This window comes from Miniopterus schreibersii, assembly GCF_964146895.1.
Source record: "Miniopterus schreibersii genome assembly, chromosome: 15".
NCBI lineage: Eukaryota > Metazoa > Chordata > Mammalia > Chiroptera > Miniopteridae > Miniopterus > Miniopterus schreibersii.
In genome coordinates, this window is record NC_138115.1 from 51,935,828 (window position 1) to 51,959,948 (window position 24,121).

Genomic DNA, 24,121 nt, shown 5'->3' on the forward strand with positions numbered 1-24,121 from the left:
TTCGGGTATAAACAAGCGCCCGGGGATTAAGGCCGCTTACATAAAGGATGTCTCCCTCCCCATCGCCCGGGGAGAGCCACCCCACGGTGTCCCCCCCCCCGACTCACTTTCGCCCTGAAAACTGCTCCCCAGCCCCAGCCGCTCCCCCTTCCCCGCCCGACAGCCTTCCAGGGGAAGCTGATTAGAAATGGGCACCAAGAGGCAGGGGCGCTTCGGGAATCGGGAGGACCGGAGGCTGAGGGTCACCTGAGCAGGGAACACCGGCCAGGTGTCCTGGACGCCTTCGGGCTGGTGGTCACGTCTGGCCCTCTCCACACCCACCCCCCGCGGTCGGTGCCACTTTCTCCAGTTTAGGCCAGAGGACACTGAGTCTTGGGTTACAGATCTCACCTCAGGGGATACAGCCCCTGAAGTCCACGGCCCTTCACCACCATTTAAGAGAAAAAAACAGAAGCAAAAACCCTCCCGTTTTAAGTGTGCAATTAGGGGGATGTGGGCACTTTAGACACAGAACCACCTTGGCGCTGGCTCCTGGTTTTCGTCAGCCACCGAGTCTCGGCAGCCAGGGCACCTGATTCCAGACACGGCACCGAAAGCAAAGTCCCCGGGACTGTGTTTACACAGTGCTTTCTGGGGGGAAAATAATCCCTCGAATGGAGCTTTCAATGTAACTTAAGGCCGACAGAAAAGTCAGCTCCTCAAGAGGGAAAGCTGCAGACAGCATCAGGGGACACGCAGCCACTCGCGAGTCGGCCTCGCCGACGGCGCCAACACAGGCTTTACTGCGTGTCCACCCTGCGCCCTCAGGCCTCCCTGCACCGTGAGCGTCTTACTCTGGGCCCTCTGTCCCACACGTTTTGCACAGGTGGCTCCTGGCGGTTTTCACGTGTGCATGTGAGCTGATCTGCCGGGAAGCTCTGATGAGAGACTGAGCTGAGGACTCGGTTTCCCCGTCTCCAGAGGCAGCCGTGGGCGTCGGAAAGCGGACCATGGACCATACCCGAGGCGGCGCATCCTCCAGAACCCACAGCCCGTGTCCCTCCTGCACTGCTCACCTGTCCTCAGCAAAACGTGGACAGTGGGCACACAGGTGGCCGGAGGAGGGGTGGGGTAGGGGGAGAGGTCCAGGAAGGTCACACCACGTGTGACTGTATGAGTAACGGGCAAGTAGCTCTGAAGACCGATCGTCCAAGGATGCAGCCTGGGGTCATTCAAGCCCCGCTTCCCCCCACAAAAAAATTCCAGAGATTTCTTACGAATTCCTTGGTCTGAAATCAACTCCAGAAGCACGGTGTGGGGAAAAAAATCTACTGGGCTGAGCATTAAAGTATCTATATTCTTGGCTCTGCACCCCACGAGCTGTGTGACTCTGGCTAAGTGTCTCACCTTCTCTGAGACAGTTTCCCAACTTACACAGGGAGGAGACTCACTAAGATTCCTTACAGGGTTCACAGTATGCAGCTTCCTTCTTTCTCAGCAATTAATATGAACAGAAAATGTATTATTTTAAGTTCGATTTACAGCTAAACCTGTGGGGAAAGGGACAACCTCGTCTTGTATGAAATGGGTCCCTGGGATCCTGTGGGCTGCAAGGACACTTCCAGGGATCACAGCCAAGGTGCAGGTCCCGGCCTCCCCGCCGCTTATCATCGATCCCTTGAACGTGAAGACAGGTACCTCCGCGGGCGCCTCTGAAGGGGTAGAAGAAGGCGACAAGCAGGTTCATGAGCACGGCCAGGTTGAAGGAGATGCTGCTCCAGAAGGACATGTTGCGGGCACACCAGTACAACACGGGCTGGGCTGGAAGAGAGGAGCATGTGCGGGTGAGGGTGAGGGTGAGGGTGAGGGTGAGGGTGAGGGTGAGGGTGCGGGCGGCCAGCAGGGCCCAGCCCTCCCACCCCTGCTCAGCCCGACAGGGCACCCTTGTTCCCAGTTCCCACCACAACAGTGAAAACAATCATGTGTTTTGAAGGTGACTCACAGGCTCATAGGACCTCGGATTGGCTGATTTCTGCTGGGAGCACTTACTGGAACAGAGGATGTATTTGGGGACAAGGGAGAGGGGAAGGGGAGGGAAGCTGGAGCATGGAGAACCCTGCATGTCCCGGTCAACACCCTCGGCTATGGAATCGGGGGGTATCCAGAGTTCACACTGAGTCCTTAGTTCCCCCAGGGCTCTGGGACCAGCTGAGATGCCCAGAGTGACCCAAGAGTTCAATGACCCTTTGAGAAGTGTGGGGCACGGGTGGGGGACAGTCGGCACTCAGAGTTGGCCCAGCTGGCCCCAGACAGGAACTGTTGCCATTTCTACAAACCTCCCCTCCTCAAAATGTGGAAACTCCAGAGGAGAGAAGAGATGGATGGCAGGAGTGACAACGGGTTGGTCATCACTGAAGCAGAGTGGTGGCTGCATGGGGTTTACAATCTCCTTTCCACACTGGCCCAAGTGTGAAAAGCTCACGAGAAGAAGCGAAAAGAGAAAAAGAAAGGAAATGGCCAAGTTCGGACATGGTCTGTGTGAGCCAGCACTGTCTTTGGAGGGAGGGCTCCACTGCAAATGAGACACCACCACTGGCGTCTAGTAACCGGCCTTCCTCTACGGCAGACAGTCCAAAAACCTTAAATCGTAGTGTTACTTTCACTATGAACAAACATTTGATCCTTCAAATCCGCTGGGCGTCCATCCAGGTGCAAGGAGACACTTGGAGACCAGGTGGGTGGGACCATGTCCTCACCTACCAGACCCGTCCCCTACGTCCCTTCCCCACGTACCCTGCCTGGCACCCTGGCCTAGTGCTGGTTCCCTGAACAGCCTCTTCCTCAGAGGAAACCAACCGCCATGTCGTGAGGATGCTCAAGTAGCCCCGTGGAGGCCCACGTGCCACCAGCCATGTGAGGGAGCAAAGAAGTGGATCCTCACGAAAAGGTAGAGAAAGCGCCTCTGAGACCAACTACAGGAGAGAGAAGCTACTCGGGGAAAATGTATCTCATCTCAGTCACTCTTCTAATGAGCACATTTCTCCCTCTGCGCAGCATGCAAATCATGTTTAACTCCGTTACTCTCTTCTCTTCCCAGCAGACAGCTTTGAAGCCAATTAAAATCTTTCCGTTGACAACTCTGGCTGCACTTAAGCTTCACTGAAACGAAAGCTGTTTTTGAAACAAAGACTCAGTAAGGCGTTAGCTACATGGGCTATCCATCTTGGAATGACAAGGCCAGTCTGCAATCAATAATCAATCGATATCAATCAACCAGGTGGTCTTCATCTCCCTCTGCAGGGGAGGGTCTGAAAGAAGTTAAGTCACCTGTCTGGGGCCACACAGCCAGTGGGTGGCAGGTGGAGAATGGAAATCAGACCCCACCTCAGGGCTGAGGCTCCTGCTACGTCAGGGTGAAGACTGCACCTCAGAGAGAAGGTGATGAGAGAGGGGAACAAACACCCTTCTGCCAGTTCACCAGCCTCTTGGCGAGCCCACAATACAAAATAATTTGATAACATAATTCTGAGAGAGCGGACCCTCCCCTGATAAGGGTGAAACCACAGTTTCAATGGCTCCCGCGCAGGTCTGGTCCCTCGGATTCAGGGTCATCTCCTAAAGCCGGACTCATGAGACAGCCAGCAAGGACAGAAGCCGGTGACAGCGCTGCCCGCAGAGCGACACTGGCGTCTAAAACCCAAGCTGCCCTGCGAGCGGGAAGAGCAGCGTCCTCCGGGCAGGTGTGCTGGCCCACGGCAGGCAGGGCACTGTCCCGGGAGCTGGAGGCCCGGTTCCAGCCAGGTACCAACGGCCTCCCGAAAGCGCCCGTGGAGCCCTCCTGTCAGCTCGGCGCAACGCCGCAGGCGGGGAGCCCGCTCGAGGTGCGGCCCTCAGGCCACCGCCTGCTCACCAGCACAAATGGGGCGGTGGGCCTGCTTGGCGCCCGGAGGTGGGAAGCGTCGCGAACCACACCGGCTCTGCTCCCGCGTGGAGACGCACGCTGCCCAGGCCTGGGAGCCCCCACGCGCCCTCCCGGGAGCTCGTGCGGGCACTGCGCACCCACCTCGGAGCTTCTTCTGCCAGTTCATCTCGTTGAAGAGGTCCTCGGAGCGCAGGAAGAAGTCGTTGATCTTGCTTCCCTGCTCGTCCCGCTCTGTGGTGTAGTAGATGCGCAGCTTGGACTCCTTGGTCAGGAACTCGCATATGCTGGGCACAGGGAAGACGATCTGCTCCATGGTCCGGTCCAGCCTGACAATCTAGGGTGAGAGCGGACGAGCGTAAGCAGTCGCCTTCAGGCACCTTCCCGGAGGACCCCGGCCACGGAGTGTCGCACGGATCTTTCCCCGGCGTCGCTGGCCGTGTGACCTCCAGACGGGGCTCTGTCTCGCGGACTCACATCCACCAGCCTGGGAGAGTCTGTACAAGTACCTTTCTGACCACACACCATGTTTTACTAACTTATGCACACAGCCAGATGCAGCCCAGGCAGGGACTGTCCACGAGAACGTCCTGCAATGGTGGCCTTGTTCCGTGTCTGCATGCCTGCCCCATCCACAAGCAGGGCCACGAGTCCCCCGCGGCCACCGAGCACCAGCACACGTGGCTAGTGCAACTGCAGGGCTGAGCAGTTTTACTGCACCTGGATGTGAGCAGCCACACCTGGCCAGTGACTATCATGAATGGCCCGGCCTGGCCCGTGGTACCCACCCCACCTATCGTCCTCAGGTAGCAAATGTGGAGTATTTCCCTAGAGAGGAACTTGAAAGAGCAATCTTGGTTTCTTGGGTTGCAGTGACGCCCCACCTCTTACTTGTCACAGCATCTGAAATGTATGAGGCAGGAACTGGTGGGCCTGGTTAGCGCTGGGGCGGCCTGGTTAGCGCTGGGGCGGCCTGGTTAACGCTGGGGCAGCACTTGCTGTGCCTTTGACTCGCTTTGCTCAGCCTCAGGGTGGACACCTCGAGCCTAGACTGGCTCAACCCCAGAGAGGAGGTAGTATGGTCGGGACTGTTCAAACTCTAAGACCGTGTGTTGAGTCACAGTCCTGGGGGGAGAGATTTCACAAGGGACCCGAGGTGCGGTACAATAGGGGTGTGGCCTAGCTACTGATCCTCTCCAGAGCCTGGACGCGTCAGGTGACTCCCGGGCCACACCCTCTACAGGAAGACCTGGTTCTCTCGCTCCCTACTGTGGCCGGGTCACATTGTTGGTCCCGTTGTCATGGGAAACGCTCGAGGTCAGGCAGGTTCCCTGGCTCCGCAGGTTCTGGGAGACATGGTCCTCCGACCACTGGTTCCCAAATCCGGGTGGAGATCAGGTTCCAGGAGCTTCGCTATCACACTGCTTGGTCTCTAAGCTGACCTCACTGAACTGGAGTTGTAGTGTGGGGTTGGTGGCTGGAGCCTGCCCTCGAGCCAGCTCCCCAGGTGATGCTGGAGTCACAGGGCTCAGGGACCAAGTCTGCAGCCTCTTGCTGCAGTTTGGTGGGCGCTGGACCCGCCCCTCTTCACATCAAAAGACTATGGCCTCAGAGGTGCATCTGGGCTCAGGAGGTGATGGTGGAGGAGACAGGAGGCCCCCCGGCAGGAACTGAGTCCTAGTCTCCAGGGCTCCCCGGCCCCAGGGCCTGCGGGGAAAACCCCTGTGGTAAGTGTGTCTCTGGCTGTGCAGAGATTATACCCTTGGGAAACTGAGAGAGATGGGTGGCTGGCCAAAGGCAGGACTGGAGAGCTAGGGACACCAGGCCCAGCCATTTCCCTTTAGCATTTAAGACCTAGCCACACCTCTTTTTCAGCAGTCTTACAATGGGGATCCAGGAGAACACATCCCAGTCCTTTGCCCACCCCTCATGGCGGGGCCACCCTGTCCACACCTCTTACCCTGACCCAGCCTCGGTGTCTGCCCAGTGGGCCCAGGCTCTCAGGGACTTGGTCCCGCTCTCCTTTGGCACATGACCCTGCAAACACTTCTAGCCTGTACTGTGAGGGCTCAGAGGGCAGAGCTGGCCCGCCCGGAGACCTTCTAGTCACTAACAATAAGTTAAGGGCATTGCTTGCATCACTGTCATGGTCACCAAGTGAGCCACATGATGTGTTTTCTTAGGACAAAAACTTGAGACACGGGTAAGAATATATTCTTAAAAGTCTGCATCCTGAATATTTTATGTGCCTCAGAGGAGCCATCAGCCCTTCAACGTCTGCTCCAACGGTGACACGGAGCTAGTGCAATCCCTCCTCAGCCGTCTCCCCTCACTGCCTGGAGCTCGACGAGTCTGCTCTCCCGGCTCTGAGACTAAAGTGCACGGAGGTCCTGGGGTTGGCAGGGCCTGGGTTACAGTTCCAGCCCCGACCGTGGGGACCCGACAGGCGACGCGACCTCTCTGCGAGTGGAGACGAGCCCACTTGGCTCAGGGAGCACGGGGCGGTCCATTGAGTGTGCCTGTCTAACGCAGGTCTGGTCATCACTCCTCTGTGCAAAACCATCCAGAGATCCCCACTGTTCTCGGGGTACAGTCCACACTTCCTGGGGATGCTGACAGGACTTCGGGAGCTGGACTCCTGTCCTTCCCTCTGACCGGTGGCTCCCTCCCTCCGGCTCACTGAGCTCCAGTCCTCACCCTCGCCTAGCATGTCCCAGTGGGCACTGCCCTGGCCACCACACCCGGTCCAAAACCCTCTTTCTTCTGGTCTCTGCCTGTGTCAGCCTCATTTCCCTTAAGGTCTGGGCTCGGGTGTTATTTCTTCCCGAGCGCAGTGTACAGGGGTCCCCTCTGCTGGACCTGCTTATAATACCTCCTGCTCGTCCCCTGGCCTGGCTGGAACTTGCAGTGACCGCCACACCTTCCTGTGGGTCTGCTCAGTGTGTCCTCCCCCCCAGGACCCCAGCAGGGATCGGGACGCCTAGGCCCTAAGCCAGGCCTTCAGCCCTGAGTGTGGGGCCCGGCGCTCAGCGGGGGCTGGGACCCCTGGCCCCTGCTTTACCTCGATCTGGGCCGTGTGCTTGGCGTAGAACTCCAGTGCTTCGTCTCCATCCACCTGGCCCCCCGGCTTCAGCATGCTCTGCAGCTCCTTGTTGTGCCGAGCCAGCTGGAACACAGGACAGAGAACGGGCGATGTCCTCATGCGACGGGACACACGCTCCCTCCCAACTTTGGGTGTGAAGAGTGCACTGTGACCGGGACGGCTGTGGGGCGGAGGCCAGCCGCCTCCTCCAAGGTGTGCTCTGCTCGGCGGCTATTTTGGGAGCTGGCAGAACAGCACGGAAAGCGTGTGCCCACGCGAGGCCCCGCTTCCCAGGCCTCTTCATCCAGGCAGCGGGGAGATGGGGATTCTGCACAGCCCCAGGCCTCCCCCAGGTTAAGACGCCCCCTCGGTGGCTTCAGCCACAGATGGAGGCGCTAAGGGCAGGAGACCGCGTTTCTGCTGCCGGCCTGCAGTGCGAGGGCCTGGCCACCTCCGGCCCTATGCCGTCACCTTTATATCTAATTCCTGCACCTACGGGGGGGAAGGGGACAGGAAACACAGGCCCTCGGCACAGCCACAGGCTGCCACACACACCTGCAGAGAAGGCACCGGCCCCTCTAGAAAGAGGGGGTGTCTCCAAAGCTCAGCCGCTCGGGAAGAGTATTAGGAAACAGGGCGCTCGGGTGCCAGGGTGTGAGGGTTTCCACATCCCCAAAAGGCAAAGAGAAGACCTAGGGCCAGGCTTGTGCCCAGAGGTTCCCAGATGCAACCGGCAAGGCAGCCGAGGCTGGTTTTGTCAGATGGGCCAGAGGCTCATCAACATCGATAAAAAGCCTGCGACGCCTCTCAACTGCCTCCGTGCCTGTCCAGTGTCCGCTCTCAGAATCGGGGGTTTCTGGTGACGTGGCCCCAGCAGGTGGGCAAGCGGGAGGGTCCTGGGGCTCAGCACAAGGCCCAGGCTGCCCTTAGCGCCCGGGGCCCCGTCACGGACACGCGCAGCCGGGTTAGAGGGGAGAGAAGCCGTCGGGAGGGACACGGGCGGGACCCGCAGGGACGGCGGGCGTGCCCGGGCCTACCTGGTGCGCCAGGATGTAGATGTTGTGGCCCACATTCCGGGGCGAGGCGCCGTCCTCGCCGCCCTCGCCGCCCTCCTCGTCCTCACTTTCCTCGCCGCCCTCGCCCTCCGCCTCCCCCTGCATGTAGGCCTTCTTGATCACCTCCACCTGCAGGACAGGGCGGACGGCGGGCGCGGATCCGCGTCAGGGAGCCCGCGGGGCGCGGCCCTGGCCCCGGCCCTTCCTGCTCGGGCTCAGCACCACCCACCCGCCCCACCGACTGGGCAAGGCGGGCGCCTGCTCTGCGGGGCCAGGAGACGCCCGGGGCTGGCGCACGCCCTCGACTAGAAGGGGACCACGGCTGCCAAAGTGACTCCGAACGAGAAAATGGGACACAAACGGGGCCAGAAGGCAGGCGTCTCCCACCTCCACACTCCCTCGGCCGGCTCTGCACCCCCACCTGCGCCGTCTCAGAAAGGACGAACGGGGCGGCCAATGTCCGCCAAGCGAGCCTGTCACTCCCGATGCCGCCATTCAGAGTAAGGACCCGCCCTCACCCCTACGCTGTCCCGAAAACGGACCATTTTCTTTGGTGACTCAGAAGGCCTGGAGCCTCCTGCATGGACACAGAACATTAAACGTTCCTCAGAGTCCACGGCCAAGCCCGTGGACACACCTCTGCCGACACCCGCTCAGTGGACACGGGGCCCTTGCTCTCCCGTCCGCTCTGACGCCAAACTGAACAAACGAGCTGCACAGGATGTGGAGGCCAGATGCATACACACACGTGCACACATCCACATACACACACACATGCACACACGTGTTCTGGATATCAGAGCTCCCCTGTGATGTAGGGTCTCAGAACTGGGTTTGTTCCCGAAAGCCTGTGACTCTCCCCCAGCCGGGAACGGGGCCATTTACCCACAAGGGGGCGACCCAGGTGCCCACGGCACCCACAGCCCCGGGCTGTGAAGTCTCCATCTGGGGGTTTGCTCTAGAGTCACAGGAGCTGGAATGGGATCTCTTCGAAGTCACTGGTCCCTGCTCGAGAGTGACAAGCCCTAGCCTGGCCCCGCCCCCCGCAGTTACATAAGCTGTTATGTAAGCCCAAGGACGTCCCTTCGGGTGACCCCGAGATCAATGAGCCCCCAGAGCGGGGCTCACTGTGAGCCTGATTTAAAGGAGGGCACGAGGGGACTTCGGCCTCGCCCCGAGGGCACTCCAGGGCACGGCGGCAGGAGGGGCTCAGTGCCCTTGTTCAGTCTGTCGGTTACACTTTATCTGTGTGGGAAAAGTCCAAACGGAGTCTCGTCCTCAGCTCGCGACACCGTCTGAGAGCTACAGGTGTCACCGGCGGCAGCGCCAGCTCCTGCCCCGAGAGTCGCAGCCCACTGTGGACATCACCCCTTGGAAATAATGAGGTTTGTGTTTTCTTTTAAAAAACACATAAAACACTAGCACCCCAAGAACACCTTTCTGTTGCCCGGACCACTGGCAGCAAGAAGAGCGCCTCGGGCTCTGAGCTCAGGGCCGAGACAGGACAGGGAGGGTGGCAGCCGAGGAGGAAGGGGAACGGGGGCGGCACCCGCCGGTAAGGGCGGCCGGTGTCCTGGGCACGGTCCCGTCCGGTGCCCAGAACAGCCGGCCCACTAGGTGACACTACCCTGTCCCCCGTCGGGATGGGGGAAGCGCGGCCCTGAGGGCCGAGGGCCCGCCTGAGGGAGCCCGGCACCGGCAGAGGCCCCGGACCAGCCTGCAGTCTCCCGAGGGTGGGGCAGGGCGCTCTCGCCACCCCGAGGGGAGGGAGGGCCCGTATCCCCTCCCCGGCGGCGCTTTGCCTCCACCAGCGGAGGCCTGAACCCGCTCTCTTCCTACTCCTGGCCCGGGCACCCCGCGGAGGCTCCGGAGGCCCCCCGCTGCCACGGCCGGGCCACTCACCAGCTCCTTGGGCCGCATGTTGTAGAGGATGCGCTCGGCGTTCTCGCTGTCGTGCCTGCTCTCCATGATGGCCAGCAGCAGCTTGGAGGCGTTGTTCTAGAGGGGAAACAGGCGGGAGGGCGTGGAGAGGGGCAGCCAGGGGCCCAGCACGCAGAGCCCGCCTGGGTCGGGGGCCCGCATTTGTTAGCAGGCGCAAGTCCAGCGGGAAGTGGACATTTACACGTGGGGCTGCGGGGCTGTGGGGCCCACACGGCAACCGTGGTCAGGGAGGGCCCGCCGTCCGGCCCCCCACGCCTCGGGGCAGGTGTGGTTACAAACGGCTGTCGGTCAGCCTTGCGGGCCAGAGAAGGTGGGCACTGCGGGTGATTCCCCGTCTTCCAACGGTGCCATCTGCTTTCTGACCCCCGTGTAATGGGGGCGGCCGACGGAAGGGTGGCTTTCCGCAGGGCAGGAATTTCTATATAACCCACAGGTTTCTGGATTGAAAAGCCCCCGAAATACCGACCGGAGCCCAGGAAGCCCTCGGTTTAGCCCAGGCTCCCCCCGTCTACACTCTGGTAGATGGTGGGCAGGCAATGAGCCTGCCCGATGCTCAAGGCGAGTCCACAACACAGGCTGTCTGAGGAGTTAACAGCAAAGAAATAAAAGTCCCCCTAATCCATACGCCCTAATCAGCGATTCGTCTGGACTCTCAGTTCTGAATTCTAAAGGAAAAATAAAAATAACTGTGCCACTGCCACAGGCATCTGCGTGAACGCCTCCCTTCTTCCCGGTGACACCTGGCGCAGCGAGCGCAGGTCAGCGATCAGGCTCGCGGCCGAGGACGGGTGGGCGACAGAGCATGGAGCCCAACACACTCCAACACAGCGACAGCGAGGCCAACACACCCCAAAATCTCTTTCACAGCCAGGATGGCTCGAAAGCCCAGTTCTCGGGACCAAGTGTCTGAATCTCGGGGATCCCTAGCCCCCTAAACAGGAGGGGGGGCTTGTCTGCACGCACTTAGGAGCTCAAGCTCAGGAATGGTGTGTCAGCTTCTCAAATATCCCAGAGGGCAGCCTGCAAACCGGAGCTGAAGCATCTGGAAGATGCCACGTCCGGTCCCCGAAACTCTCTCGGTGTAACGCGAGTCAGTGTGCCCGCGGCCCCCACGCCCCGTCTGTGGCCCAGAACTTGGATACGATTCAGAAGGACGTGTCGGCCTGGGGGGCACAGGACTGGCCAGGGTCACTTTCCTGACGTTAAACCAATGTGATGAGCCACCTCCTGCTACATCAGCAACAGAGCAGAGACGGGGGCTTCCTGCGGCGAGACAGCGGGTGGTCACACGGGGAGCGCACTGCCCCTCAGCTGCCCGCCTCCCGCGCCGGGGATGCGTCAGGAGCCACGATGGGTGGTGTCCCCACGGCGCCTTGGCCTGTGGCCTTCGGAATCGCGGGTCTGGTTCTGGGCCCGAGTCCGTGTCCCAGTAACGAACGAGTGAGAGTCGAGCGCTCGTTCCCGGGACCGGAGCGGCACGTGCGCTCCCCTCGCGAGGCCCTTACTGGGAAGCGAGAGACTGAGTTCTGCATCTGAGCCAGAACTCACTGCGTGGGTAGTTCACTTGGTTTAAAAGAACTGCCTTTTATGTTTTTCGTTTCCCAACACTGACCGTGCCACACACGGAGGCATGACCCGAGGGCGACAGTTTCCAAATGCTACCGGCTTTTGCTTTCAACTCCCACTTGCCTTCAGCTCCAGCACGAGGTCCATTCTCTTCTTCCCCAGGGGGTTGATGTCGTTCAGGATCAGGGCCGTGATGATGTCAATGCCGTTGGACTCGTGGGTGGCGATGCAGTTCTGTGGAAACACACACACGCACAGGCTGGTCACCAACCAGCCCCCCAGGCCGGCAGCCTGAGCTGCTGTTGCGACACACGGCTCGCCACTCCCAGCGATCTCTCGGGGAAGCTGCAAATTTTCCGTGAGAAAGTGGTAAAAATAAAAGGCAGATGGAAATCTCTGGTTTCAGAATGAACAGTAAACAGTAGGAAAGTCCCCGTACGCTGGAACCGATACGCAGGTCGCGTGTGATCCAAACAGTGCCGGGCCGGCTTCTGTGCTGAAGGGAAAGGTTGGTGTGGGGCTGCTCTGGGTCCTGCGCCCCACGCTCCCCGGCTCCCTGTTCGAGGGCTGTTCCCTTCTCTCTACACCGCTCAGTCTTCAAACTCTACTTTTACTTAAGGCTGATGCTTGGGAAGCAAGTTTGCATTTCATTCGCAGAGATAAAAATCAGTATCTTCCCCCCTCCCAGGTACGATCCCCGTTGGCAGCAGACGCCAGGCCGGCAGGTCCCTTCGACAGACCCGCCAGGCAGAAAAGCCACCTGAGGTGGCCGGGACACTCACTCAGATGTCAGAGAGCCTCTGCCCACAGCTGCTGAAACTCTTGGTTCCTTTTTATTGTCGCTAGGACCACACCCTCCGCCTTCTCAGGGAACCGGGGGAGGAAAGTGGATCTAACCAAATCCTAGCCTCACAGTCAACGACGACCAGGTTTTTAGACACAGTGAGGGCTCCCTCTTCTGAGCCCCTTCTCCTCTGGGTGAAGGTCCCCCAGGTAGCCCGGCGCATCCGCCTCCCTGGCCACTGGGTTTAAAACCGGCCGTTGAAGCCTTGGCCGCACCCCAGCACCCCCGCCCGCCGGGGTAGAGCTGTAATTGAGTTAAAAATCCTCCTCACCCCAGCACCAGTGCAAAAAGTCACAAACTCTACACGACGCCACAGAGGCGATGGCTCCACTCGGGGCGTGCAGGTAGGTTCCAGTCCAAAAATACACTTCTGGAGAGGCCAAGGTCCAAACTAGCGGGTCTCTCTCTCCTCTGAGTGTCTGGGGGGTGAAAATCTGAGCCACACACTTTCTCACGTGACGTTCAAGCTTTCCCTCCAGCTGGGCGGGAACCTCCTGCCCCTGAGGGGCACCTCTTAGGGTCTTTCATAGCATTTAAAATAGAGCCCAGACTTCTGGTCTTAATTTACTCCAACTTTAATACCTGCCAGCAGCCAAATTAGAGTTGAACATTCAAACCAAACTGAGCTGAGCCGGGCGAGGAGGACCCCAACACCTGCATCCAGGTGAAGCCCTGAGCGCGAAGCTCAGAGCACCGCCCTGACCGCTGGAAGAAAGGCTCCAGTTCGGCCGCCTCCCTAGGCCGCCGGGCAGGCGCCGCGTGACTCCCGAGCGCGTCCCCGGCGACGGCGCTGCCTCCGGCCCCTCCCCGGACAGATGGAGTACCTGGTTCTCGTGGCAGGGCCCCTGGCAGTACTCGGTGAGGCTCTCCAGGGTCTGGTTGATGAGGGCCACGTTCTTCTCGTTGATGTAGAGCCCCAGCAGCCCCAGGCCGCCCGTGGTGCTGCCGCAGATGCAGTCCAGGAACTGCAGCGTCTCACACACCAGGTTGTAGTTGGTCTTGTTGTTTTGGCAACGGAGGAAGTTCTGTGATGGGGCAGTCGGTCCCCAGGCGGGGGCGCGGGGCAGAGGAGAGAGGGAAAGGTCACTCGCCCGCCGTTTTGGGGTGCCCTGGGTTGAGGAGCGGCTGTGCTTCGGGGAGCACAGGCGGGCGAGCCCCGGGGTGGTCAGCCGTGGATGTGCTCTGTGGCAATGCCATCAGCACTGGCCGGTTCCCCAGGGTGATTCTATACGGGACGCAGCGGAGGGGGGCTCGTCCCTGACAACCCGCTTCAGACTCCTGCGGCCTTTCCCAGGTCCCGTCCTTCTCTGTCCCACCCCAGCCCCCGCCCTCCCACCAGGCGTTAAGCTCACGGGCACCTGGCATTTTACAGAAAGGGCGATGCTGTGATCTGGATGCCGAGTGCCCACGGCCTAGCTCTACAAGCCGGGCAAGGCTGGCCTCAGGCCAGGCCGTGGCGGGAACCCAGCGGTCCGTGTGGCCATGCCCGCTGTTAAAGGGGGAGGGGCATGGTGCGGGTGTGCAGGTGCCCGAGCACGTGCCCTGCAGGTAACCTAGTAGCGCCAACGAGACGCGAGCAGGGGCTTCCTCAACACGACAGAGCCACCTTCAACCACCTGCTAAGGCAGAGTCTGTTCTGATGAAGAGGTTTTGTGAGGGACTCCATTCACCTCTTCTAAGGGAGAAGCAAAAATTAACCACACGTATCCTTTTGCGCACAGCTATAAAAGGTTGGTGTGTTTACTGTAGGAAATTGGTGCTACAAAAAGATAAAACCAAAAGATAAAATGAAGGTAACCTCTGACCTGGTGACCTACAGTCACTACGGCTCTGTCTGTAACAGGGAAGAACTGGAAACAACCTAAATGCCAGTCAAGTGGGGAGTAGTTACAATGTATCAACACCACCTAATGATAAGTTAGAAACACCAACGGGGTCCCCGTGGGCCAGAATGGGACGATCTCTGGGCTAGGCTGTTAAGTTAAAACCAGAGGGCAAAGATGACCATGTAGCCAGCGCTCCTGCCAAACACGCACGGGGGACTGGAGAGCACCGTCCAGACCAAGGACAGAGTTCTCCGGGCGGAGGGGGAGGAACGGGGAGAGGAACGTTTTTTTCTAATTAAACACTTACTTTCATTTGCACCTTTATAACTAGAACATATTCATGCATTCCTTGTATAATTAAAACGTTGGTAAATGCACACACGAAAAGCTGGCAGCCAAGTTTAATGCTTGACTCATCAACAAACTCCCCACCTCCCCCAAGCCCCGTGAACCTCAGCTCCCCAACCGCTCCAAAAACTGAGCCACCATCAGATCCGGTGGGAGGTGGGGGAGGACACAGCCGGTCCCTAGAGGAGCTGTCCAGGCACCTGCCCAGGTTCACCCCCGTCCCTTCTGGGCGGACGGGGCTGTTTTCCGAAAGCCAGCAGTGCACGGGGCTCAGCCGAGGCCTGGCACTGCGCCACGCTTCTTCCCCGCAGGTCTGTGCCAGTCAGCAGAAAGCAGTGGTGCTGCAGGGTCCACCGCGGCCCTTCCTAAGAGCGTTTGCCAGTGGGGACACCTTGAGGGAGACCTCGAGCTCTGCCATCAGACTGCCTGGGTCCAGGCCCTGCTCTGCAGGCCTGGCCGTGTCCCCTGCACCTCAGGACGCCCTCTTCTACGAGACGAGTGTCACAGCAGAGGCGACACTCAGAACCCACACCATTCGAGGTGCCCCTTGGCCGCTACCATTCTAACAACAGGAAAAAAGGGAACCAAGGATTTCTAGAATAATCGTTTCCACAAGTACTTTTGAGCAAAAATACCTCTTTGTGTAAAATTCCAGAAAGCCACTCATCCATCCGCCCAAAAACTAGTTAAACTTTCTAAGCAGCAGACTTGGAAAGCCTGCTGTGTTACCCACCCACCCGCCACCTTCCACCTGGGCACCCGCGGCGCGGAGCAGAGGCAGGTGAGCAGACGTGCGCGCACTAAACACACGCGGAGCAGCGGCCACGCCGTGAGTGAGAGCCGGCGACAGCTCCCCTGCCCCGCGGGGACGGCAGGGAGGACAGACGGAACCGCGCCCTCACCGACACCGAGAACCGTCCTGGGCCCAGACGCGAGGAGCCTGGCCGGGGACAGGGGCCCGGGGACGGGCCCAGCGTCGGGGGGCTGTGGCGCGGTGGTCACCCGCCCGGCCTGCCCGGTCCGCCCGGTCCGCCCGGCCCGCCTCACCTGCAGGTCGCGGTTGTGGTTCTCGCACAGGAGCTGCAGGAAGCGCAGGATGGGCTGCATGATGCTGATCACCGGGCTCATCTCCAGCTCGTCCTTGGCCTTGTCCGCCGCGGCCGGCGTGCCCTCCCCAGGCGGGTAGTGGTCGTCGGGGTCGGCCTCCCTCCGGAAGGTGGTGAAGGCCTTCCTGGTGGCGGCCGAGGCCTCCAGGAGCTGGTCGCGCGCCTCCTCCGTTATCTGCGTCGGGGGCTCTTTGGCTGGAACGGGAGCGAGACCCTCGGTGCTGCGACTCCCCGGGAGGGCCCCGCGCCAGAAGCGCAGCCCTCGTGTCCCCGGGACCTCCCGGCCGGCGGGCGCTCCAAGGAGCCCCCCTCCCTCAGTCCTTAGGTGGGCGAGACCCAGCCGCCCGCCAGCCTGCTCGGGCCGACGCCTCATCTGCGCCGGCTGTGGGTGAGGTGAAAGCCTTAGTACAGGCTCTGTCAGGCCCACAGACCTACGGCTCTGGGCCTCAGCTTCCCCATCTGTAAAACGGGGAGGGCGCCGGCGGACCGCACCCGGAGGAGGTTCCTGAGAAGGTCAAACGGGATGCTAATCGCTGCCGTGACCACCGCTGTGACCACTGACCGAGCCGTCTGCTCTGTGACAGAGCACGAGGCGCGTCACCCTCCCGGTCCTCAGAGGACCCTGCGAGGCAACGGGCCTTCCAGGCGGGAGCGGAGCCGCTGCAGCCAGGCTGCCCGGGTTCAAATCCTGGCCCTGCTGCCTGCCAGCTGCATGCCTCTCACAGGAACAAGTTCATTACCATCTCGGTGCCTCTGTCCCCTCGTCTGTAACATGGGGACAACTGTATCTGCCTTACAGGGCTGACCGGAGTTCTGAACGAAGTGGCCCGTGTAAAGGGCTCGGAGCGGTGCCCGGCCCCCGGGGTGCGTAGTGAACGGGTCCCCTTCCTCCCTGTCCCAGACCAGTGGGCGCCAACCTCGGCGATTCTGCACTCGTCCCACCCAGGGGACAGTCTGCGATATCTGGAGGCACTGGGCGTGAGGGTGGGCACCGGCATCGGCTGCGTGGAGGCCACGCCTGCTGCTAAGTACCCTACAACGCAGGGCTTGGCCCCAACGGCACCACGTTCTCCAGATGTCGGATGTGCTGCGGCTGAGAAACCCAGCTGTCACCTTAAAAAGCAAGGCTCTGGGTGGTTCGCGAACCTGCTGCAGGCCCCTGACTCAACACCCTGGGTCTACCCACTCTCAAGTACGGCTTCTCCCCAACGAGGCGACGGACCAAGAGCTTCACAACCACACAAGCAGTTTAGAAAATAAGGGAGAGCCAGCCTGCGGAAGATGGGCGCCCACAGAAGAAGGGCACCCCCGTTCTGAAGCATGTACCATCCTCAACGTCCTCTAACATTAAACGGAAAATCACGGAAAAGGGTTATTAATGAATGTCCTGCCAATAAAACCTGGAGTTTGACCAGGAGGAAAGGGGGTTAGTTTATTAAACAAGAACCTCCAAAGCAGCAGGAATCCCGCTTGGGTTCTGCAGGAAGAAGCGGACCATTCGTGGGTTCACCTCCTACTTGTGAGAGCCTAGTGTGCACACAGCGTGGAGCCCGGAAGTGACGGGAGCAAGGGTGCCCCCCGGCTGCGCAGACCGGCTGACGGGAAGGCTGCCCGGGGCACCTACCTTTTTTCCGGGACGGGGCGTCCCTGTCCAGCTCGTCGTCTCTCTTTTTGTTCCCCAGGTCACTGGTGTTCACTGTCACAGTTGCCTTGATCTCCTGCTGGGCCACCTTCATCCGGTCGTAGAAGACCTTGAAGAACCGCTCCGACTTCTTATCTTCCGTCAGCCGGCAGAAGAAGGAATGCTGCCGAGGGAAACCCACAGGCTCTCAGCACCGGGCAGGGCCGGGCCGGTGAGCGAGTCCCACTCGTGACACCAAAACCTCGCGGGATCTGAGCCAGCCCCGCGAGCTCACAGGCGGCCCGAGTTGGACCAGGGCTGAACGCTGCTCTGTGCTCCGCCCGTCTCGGGATCCTGCGGCGTGAGGTTGTCCGCAGAGCCTTTAAAGCTACCGGCTGTGGGATGTCCTCGCTGGGGCAGTCACACAGGCTTGGGAAGCACAAGGGGTGGTGGCCGGATTTTAGCCAACCAAGAACAGCCCCCTACACACCACACACACACGAAACGATGCCACTAGCAGTGGCGACCAAATGTATTTTTGGTGATTATTGCAGGGCCAGTCCCTTGTTTAAGGGCTTCTATAACCAGCCCCTCCTCTTTGCACAGCCCTGTGACATATACAGATGAGTAAGAGGGGCCACCTGTCCCCGTGGGCTCCCTCCGTACCAGGTGAGCATGACATGTCCACAGTAAGACTAAAAGGTGTAAGTAAAAACGCCCCAGGAGCTACACAGACAATTCTAGGAGTTCAGTGCTGGCAAGGATGGTGCTGGGCTGGCGTGAGCCCAAAGTCCTCACGGAAGAGGTGATTTTCCAGTCAGGCCTTGAAGGACAGGTGAGTGTGTTTAGGCAAAGATGCTCGGGCCTCAACAGGTAGTTCGTCTCTGGGATACACGTTTGTTTTTGGACCCGCTGCGAGCAACGGCAGAGCTGTTGATATAAAAACGCAATATGGCGCCTCAACTCCATTTACGACCGTTTGTTTTTCACCCCTTTGCAGACACCGCACTGTTGTGAGTTATTTACATAAAAATACAACACGGCCATTTCCAGGAGAACAAGGCAAAGCTCCAAACAAGACACTGGCTTCTCCTGGTTGGATCTCTCTGCCGATTTCGTGTCCCTCCCGTTCGGAAGGAAGGCCCTTCCCCGCAGAAGGCAGCCCTCGGCTTGCAATCCCAGGAGACACTGAGATCCCACCGGCTTCCGGAAGCCCCCTAACTCTCCCAGGTCCTCCCCCTCCCCCGGGGCAGGACTCCGCAGCCACCACGGTTCCATCGGCCACCGAACAGCTTCCGCCCTCCGACCTCCTGGCCACCAGCCCGCGCGCTCCGCTGGCGAACACCTGTGCCACCCGCCCACAGAGCACCTCCCGGTCTCCGCTCCCTCTCTGTCCCTCCGCACTTCCGGCTGTTTCCAACACAACACGGGACCCGCCCCTCCCTGGGCTCCCTGGTTCTGTCTCTTCCCCTCCAACGGCTCCCACACGCCAGTGGGCAAGTCCTGCGCTAGGGCGGCCAGAGAAAACAAACTGGACCGGTACAAACATTCGTCCAATCAGATCAAACTGTGCACTTAAAATCTAGGGATAGTATTGTATGTAGATGATATCGCGATGAAACGGGAGAGACGAAAAAGCTCTGCTTCGTGCCCGGAGAGCTGGAGCGCTGCAGCCCAGGCCCCCTGAGCCCGCCGGCCGGCACCCGTCCTGGCTGCCGGAGCAGAGGGGCTGTGTCCAGGGTGCAGCCCAGCAGGGGCGGGGATCTCGGGGGGGAGCAGGCTGGGGCGCCACCAGGACAACTTTGAGACTTTGGTCACCCTCCCCAAGGGAAGCATCCCCACCCTGGGCTGGGGAAACTGTGGTGACCCTCACAGGCGGGTGGAACAAGTGTGGCGTGACTGCCCCAGGTCCGATGCACGAACTGAAGATCTAGACAAAGGACAGAAGCACCTGCTGCCGTCTGTCGGCGAGGTTTCACCGTACGGACACTCTCGGGGGCTTCACGGACCCTCAAGAAGCCAAACACACTCAGGAGGGAGAGTCCTGGGGTTCTTTTTCTAGGGATGTAATACATACGTGCAAATAAAATGCCTTAGTGGAAAAACCAAACCAAACCAAACAAACCGAGCTGTGGCCAATCCACTCAACCATAAAATCCAAAGAAAAATAAATACGCCCTGGCCGGCAGGGGGCAAGGACACCGCTAACAAACAGCTAACAGTCCAGCCCAGCGACGGGTGGAGGCCCCAGCCACCCTCAGGCCTCTGCTCAGCCCGACCGACTGTCCAGTCACAGCCCGTCCGATGAAAGTGTAAACCCAGACATGAGAGACGGGTGGAAACCTCGAGAGCCCCGGACACGCCCACGCGGGAACACGGAGGGCCGTGGGAAACGTGGGCGTGGGTGTCTCTCTGAAGAGGCGGCTCGTGGCTGAAGCGTCCACACGGCTGTGCCCAGGGACCAGGGTCTCGGAGGCGGGGCTCGAGCTGGTGTGCGGGTGCCCTCGGCGCCCCCAGGGCACCGCGCGAGCTGGCAGTTTCTAGTGAGAACAGTGTTTCCACCTTGAGGCCGACTCCCTGGAAACACTCCAGAGGGAAAGTCCCTCTGGTTACTCAGAGGAAAAGAAATTACGGCCTCGTCTGGAATCCGGGGATATCTCATGCAGACGCCTAACCGTTACTAAGGGGAAGTCAGTGAGCCCTCGACGGTCCGAACAGGCTCCTGCTAAGAATTGCACAATTCTGGGCAAGGCAGGGTGGGTTCTGGGATTTTTGTTCTTTTTTTAAAGCCTGTCCTCACACGAATGACTTTTACTTTTCTAAGAACATGTCACTGTCGCCTCCCAGCTCACGTCTTTAAAAACCTATGCTCGAGGGCTGGGCCCAGCAGCCCAGCCAGGGCGCAGGTGGCCCTCCCAGGGCGCCACGGGCGATTCTCAGAACAGCAGTTCCGGTTCCCTACTGGGAACTGGACGGAGCAGCCACGTCCTTAAAAAAAACAGTCCAGGCTGAGTAATTTCCACGCACAGCCTTCAGGTGACAGGCGCCGCCCGAGCTCCGGGAACTCCGGCTGTGGGACACACACCTTCTCTCGCCGGCGTGGGGCCCCAGGGCAGCAGGGGCTGGACAGGCCCCCCGCCCTGGCACAGGCACCAGGGGGATGCAGGGGGACACAGCAGCGCTTTTTTGGGGCGCAGCCCCTGTCGGCCCCACCGGCGGTGGGATCCACCGGGTGTGGGGCAATGCAACAGTGAGGAGTCAGCGTTTCCCAGGTGAGATTAAGGACTTCTAGGAAGGTCCCCGTGACGGAGGGGCTGGAAGGGGAGGCTGGGGAGATGCACCTCCACCCACAGCCTTCCGGCGTGTGGGAGCCCCACGGGGGGCTGTCTGCGGGGAAGGAAGGAGTCCAGCTTCCGGTGACAGGTCCGAGGATCATGAGTAGGTGAGAGAAACAAGGACAACCACAGATTCAAAAAGGAAGGAGAGGAGCTGAGAGAGGGGGAGGGAAGGAGTCAGGGAAGGGGGAGCGAGATCTCGGGAAGGCACCATGGCAACCAGCCCGTCCACCTACCCCGGCCGCCCACCCACAGCCAGATCCCTTGCTGACGTGTTTGAGAACAGGCTGGTTCCTACCAGCTCAGGAAGGTGAGCAACGCCAGCGAGCTCATTAAATCCCTCCTCGGCGACTCCTGTCTGCCTGCAGACACCGAGCACGGGGGATATAAATAGAAGTTATGTAACAGCTCTTTGTTGATTCCTGTGCTTACCCCAAAAAATGCCGCATGACCTTGTTTTTCTCTGCGGCGTTTTCCCCGGCTGGCTGGCAGTGGACTCTAATCTTTTGGGGATCATCTTTAAACAGCAGGCTAGGTTTCTGAGCGAAGGGCGCCCAGTATTTGGGGTGACGGCCCAAGTTGGGAACCCTCAGGGTCAAGTCCTCAGGTGTAAAAAGCACCTCCTCTCTCGCTGTCAAACAGAAGCTCAGGGAATCCTGTGGCTTGTTTGGAACATTCCCCGATGGTGCCAGGATTAATATTAACCCCCAAGAGCAAGAACCATTCATAAAGTGGCTTCTTGGGTTTTCTAAGGGAAGTCCGAGCTCTTAAAGCATATGTGCAAAGCTAACGGACGGTTTCCAAACACCTCCCGGCCTCACTGGTTCTTTTCCCTATTTTAACAAGTGAGAGCCCAGTGGGTTGCCGAGGCCTCCTTGGAGGCAGGACGCCCCCCGGACGCCGTGCAGAGGGAAAGGCAGACACGGCCCGGCTCGACCCCGACCCCAGGGGCCTCTGCACAGACCCTCGTGGGGGCATCTTCCCCGGAAGGTTCGGAGGAGAGCGAGCTTATGGGCTCTGCTGCTGCACCCGGGCCCCTGTTATCTTGTCTGACACACTGATGCCACAACAGTCTCTGAGAAACTGTTGCCATGGGAACTGTCCCTCTCCCGCATCCCTCCAGAAATGTTACAGGTGCCGGAGAACCCGATGCCCTTGGTCTCAGTAAGGTCCTTTTTTAATTTTTTCATTTCAGAATGTGTGGCTTCGACTGGGAGGACTTTCAAGCCCATGATGTAAGGGTTTTGAGCGCAAACGTCTTCAAGGGACGGGGTTCGTCCCACAGGCCCCGAGGGCCGTGCTGGGCTGGCCCGAGAGGACCTGCAGCCCCACCCAGCATTCCCGGCTACCGCAGTGGTTTCAGTGCGTCACAGGGGTGACACCACAGCCCCTGCTCGGAGGGGATCCCGGCGAGAGACGCTGTGACTGTCATCCCCACTGTGGGACCTCCTTTCTCACCAGGTGGACGGTCAACAACACAGGGATGCGTAGATCCAGGCAGGACCCCAGTCCCCACAGAGCCCCGTCTCAGGTGAGTCGGCCGCCTCTCGCATCAGCATCTCCCAGCTGAGGCCCAGGAGCTGTGCCGTCTGCCTCTCCAGCAGGACCGTGGGGACCCGGCGGAGCCATTGCATCATCGTGACCCCTGGCTGCCATGCTGCCAGGTAACGAGTGTGGAAATCTACCCTGAAAGCTGTCTGTGACAGTGTACAACCTCCGCTCCACAGCTGACAACCGAGGGGGTGTTAAAACACCATGTTCTCAACGCCCGGGCTTCGGGTGTGAAAATAAAATTAAACGGGATACTTCCTCTTGTAAATACAAGGCAGGCGCACAACTCACACGCGCACCGCTCGTTGGAAACGGCACAGGAGTTTGCATCGTGACCTCCAGAAAACTCGGAGACGCGGAACTCAGCTCCTTAAGGGACAAGTTCACCCCCGACCCGAGAACACCACTCATAAAGGGACCCCAGCGTAAACTAAAGGAAAACTCATTGTCACGTAAAACTGCCTTTGCGTCCACTGTGTGGCTCATACGTCCGCTTTTAAGATTCACGGGGTCCCCAAGCAGCGAGCTCTTGCTTCCTGGGTCAAATGGCGAGAGAGACGCTGTCAGCGGGCACAGCGTGGGGGCGATGGGCACGCACAGCTCCGCGACGTGGCCTGTGAACTGCCAGGCTGACAGCCTGGCACACAGCCCCGAGATTTCTGAGGCAGGCAGATCCGGGTTCCAGTCTCAGCTCTGCTAACTGGGGACTTCGGCGCGGACCCCTGGCTCCCGAGCCTCGGGTTCCTCATCTGTAACCGGGCTATCCCACCTCGTCCAGACAGCGCAGCCTAGCACCCAGCACCGTGCCTGCCCTAGAAAGCGCCCTTTATAAGGGTAACAAGTCCCTCTCTCTGCCTTCCCCAAAACATCAGGTTCTTTGGCTAAAGACTTGAATGTGGGGAGGATCTGGCACCTTGAGCTCCTTGGTGGAAAATGGGCAAAAGCTGAGACCTGAGCGCCTGGCATCGTGTCCAAGGGCACCTGCTTCTTTAGACAGAGGAAGAAACGCAACCGTCAGGAACGTCGTCGCATTTTCCTGAGAGCCCTAATTCAACAAGCCGCCCCGTCCCACGGAGAGGACGCTGTAGAGTCTCCCTGTCCGTCCGTCCAGCCTGGGAACCGGGAGTGGCCGGAGGTGAGGCGGCAGGCAGGTGAGGAGTCGTCTTTCACGATTTCCTCCTGTCGCTCACAGGCCGATATCATAACCAAAGCAAAGACCAGCGCACCAGCTGCCTCAGCCGCGTCCCGAAGGCAGAGCGCCCTCCGCTGGGCAGCCAGCAGCCAGCACACCCAAGAGCACAGGCACGGACTCTGATTTGCCCGACAGCCAGAAGCCAGGCCCTGGAGGGGGGAGCGTGTTGGTGCCAGGGGCCTTGGTGGGGGCTTCTCGTACGGGAGGCAGGCAGCTCTGTGGACCAGCCAAGAGCTCAGGCTGGGGCAGGAAACAAACCTGACGCCACGACCCCACTACCGGCTAGCTCCGTGGCCCCGAGCAAGTAACCTGACCTCTCAGATCCTGTGCCCCTCTCAGCAGGAAGGTCATGGCAGGACCTACCCAGGAAGGAAAGAAAAGGCAGAGCCCCCCCTTTCTCCGAGTTCCCATTCGTTAGCTGAGTAAGTGGCCCCAGGGTGCTAGTCCCCTGGGGACGTTCACCTGGACCTGTCATTGCTAACCCAGGGGGTGGGGAACACAGGACGGCGGGGAAAGTCCTGGTTCCCTTCCTTAAGCAGCTTAACACCTGGGAGCAAAGATCCAGCAAACAGGGGCTGGCAAAGAAGTTCTGCAAAGGGCCAGACAGTAAATAAAATTTTAGGCTTCGGGGAGCTATTCGGTCTTTGCCGCGGCTACTACTCTGCCCTCGTAGCCCAAGAGGACCCGAAGGCCTCGGCGTGGCTGTTCCAATGGCACTTCAGCTTCAAAAGCAGGCGGTGGCCGATGGGAAAGGCC

General features: G+C 59.9%; 1 protein-coding gene across 4 annotated transcripts in view; it reads right to left on the minus strand.

Moving 5' to 3' along the window:
* Positions 1–24,121, minus strand: part of ITPR1 (inositol 1,4,5-trisphosphate receptor type 1) — a 181,795-nt gene that overhangs the window by 22,434 nt on the left and 135,240 nt on the right. For all 4 annotated transcript variants that reach the window (XM_081159979.1, XM_081159980.1, XM_081159977.1 and 1 more), the window contains 9 exons: positions 17,291–17,471; positions 15,608–15,861; positions 13,211–13,411; positions 11,666–11,776; positions 9,938–10,033; positions 8,018–8,164; positions 6,960–7,064; positions 4,043–4,235; positions 1,678–1,800 (listed from right to left, as the gene is read on the minus strand). In XM_081159979.1, coding sequence (XP_081016105.1) covers positions 1,678–1,800; positions 4,043–4,235; positions 6,960–7,064; positions 8,018–8,164; positions 9,938–10,033; positions 11,666–11,776; positions 13,211–13,411; positions 15,608–15,861; positions 17,291–17,471 — 1,411 coding nt within the window. The remainder of the gene's footprint in view (positions 1–1,677; positions 1,801–4,042; positions 4,236–6,959; positions 7,065–8,017; positions 8,165–9,937; positions 10,034–11,665; positions 11,777–13,210; positions 13,412–15,607; positions 15,862–17,290; positions 17,472–24,121) is intronic.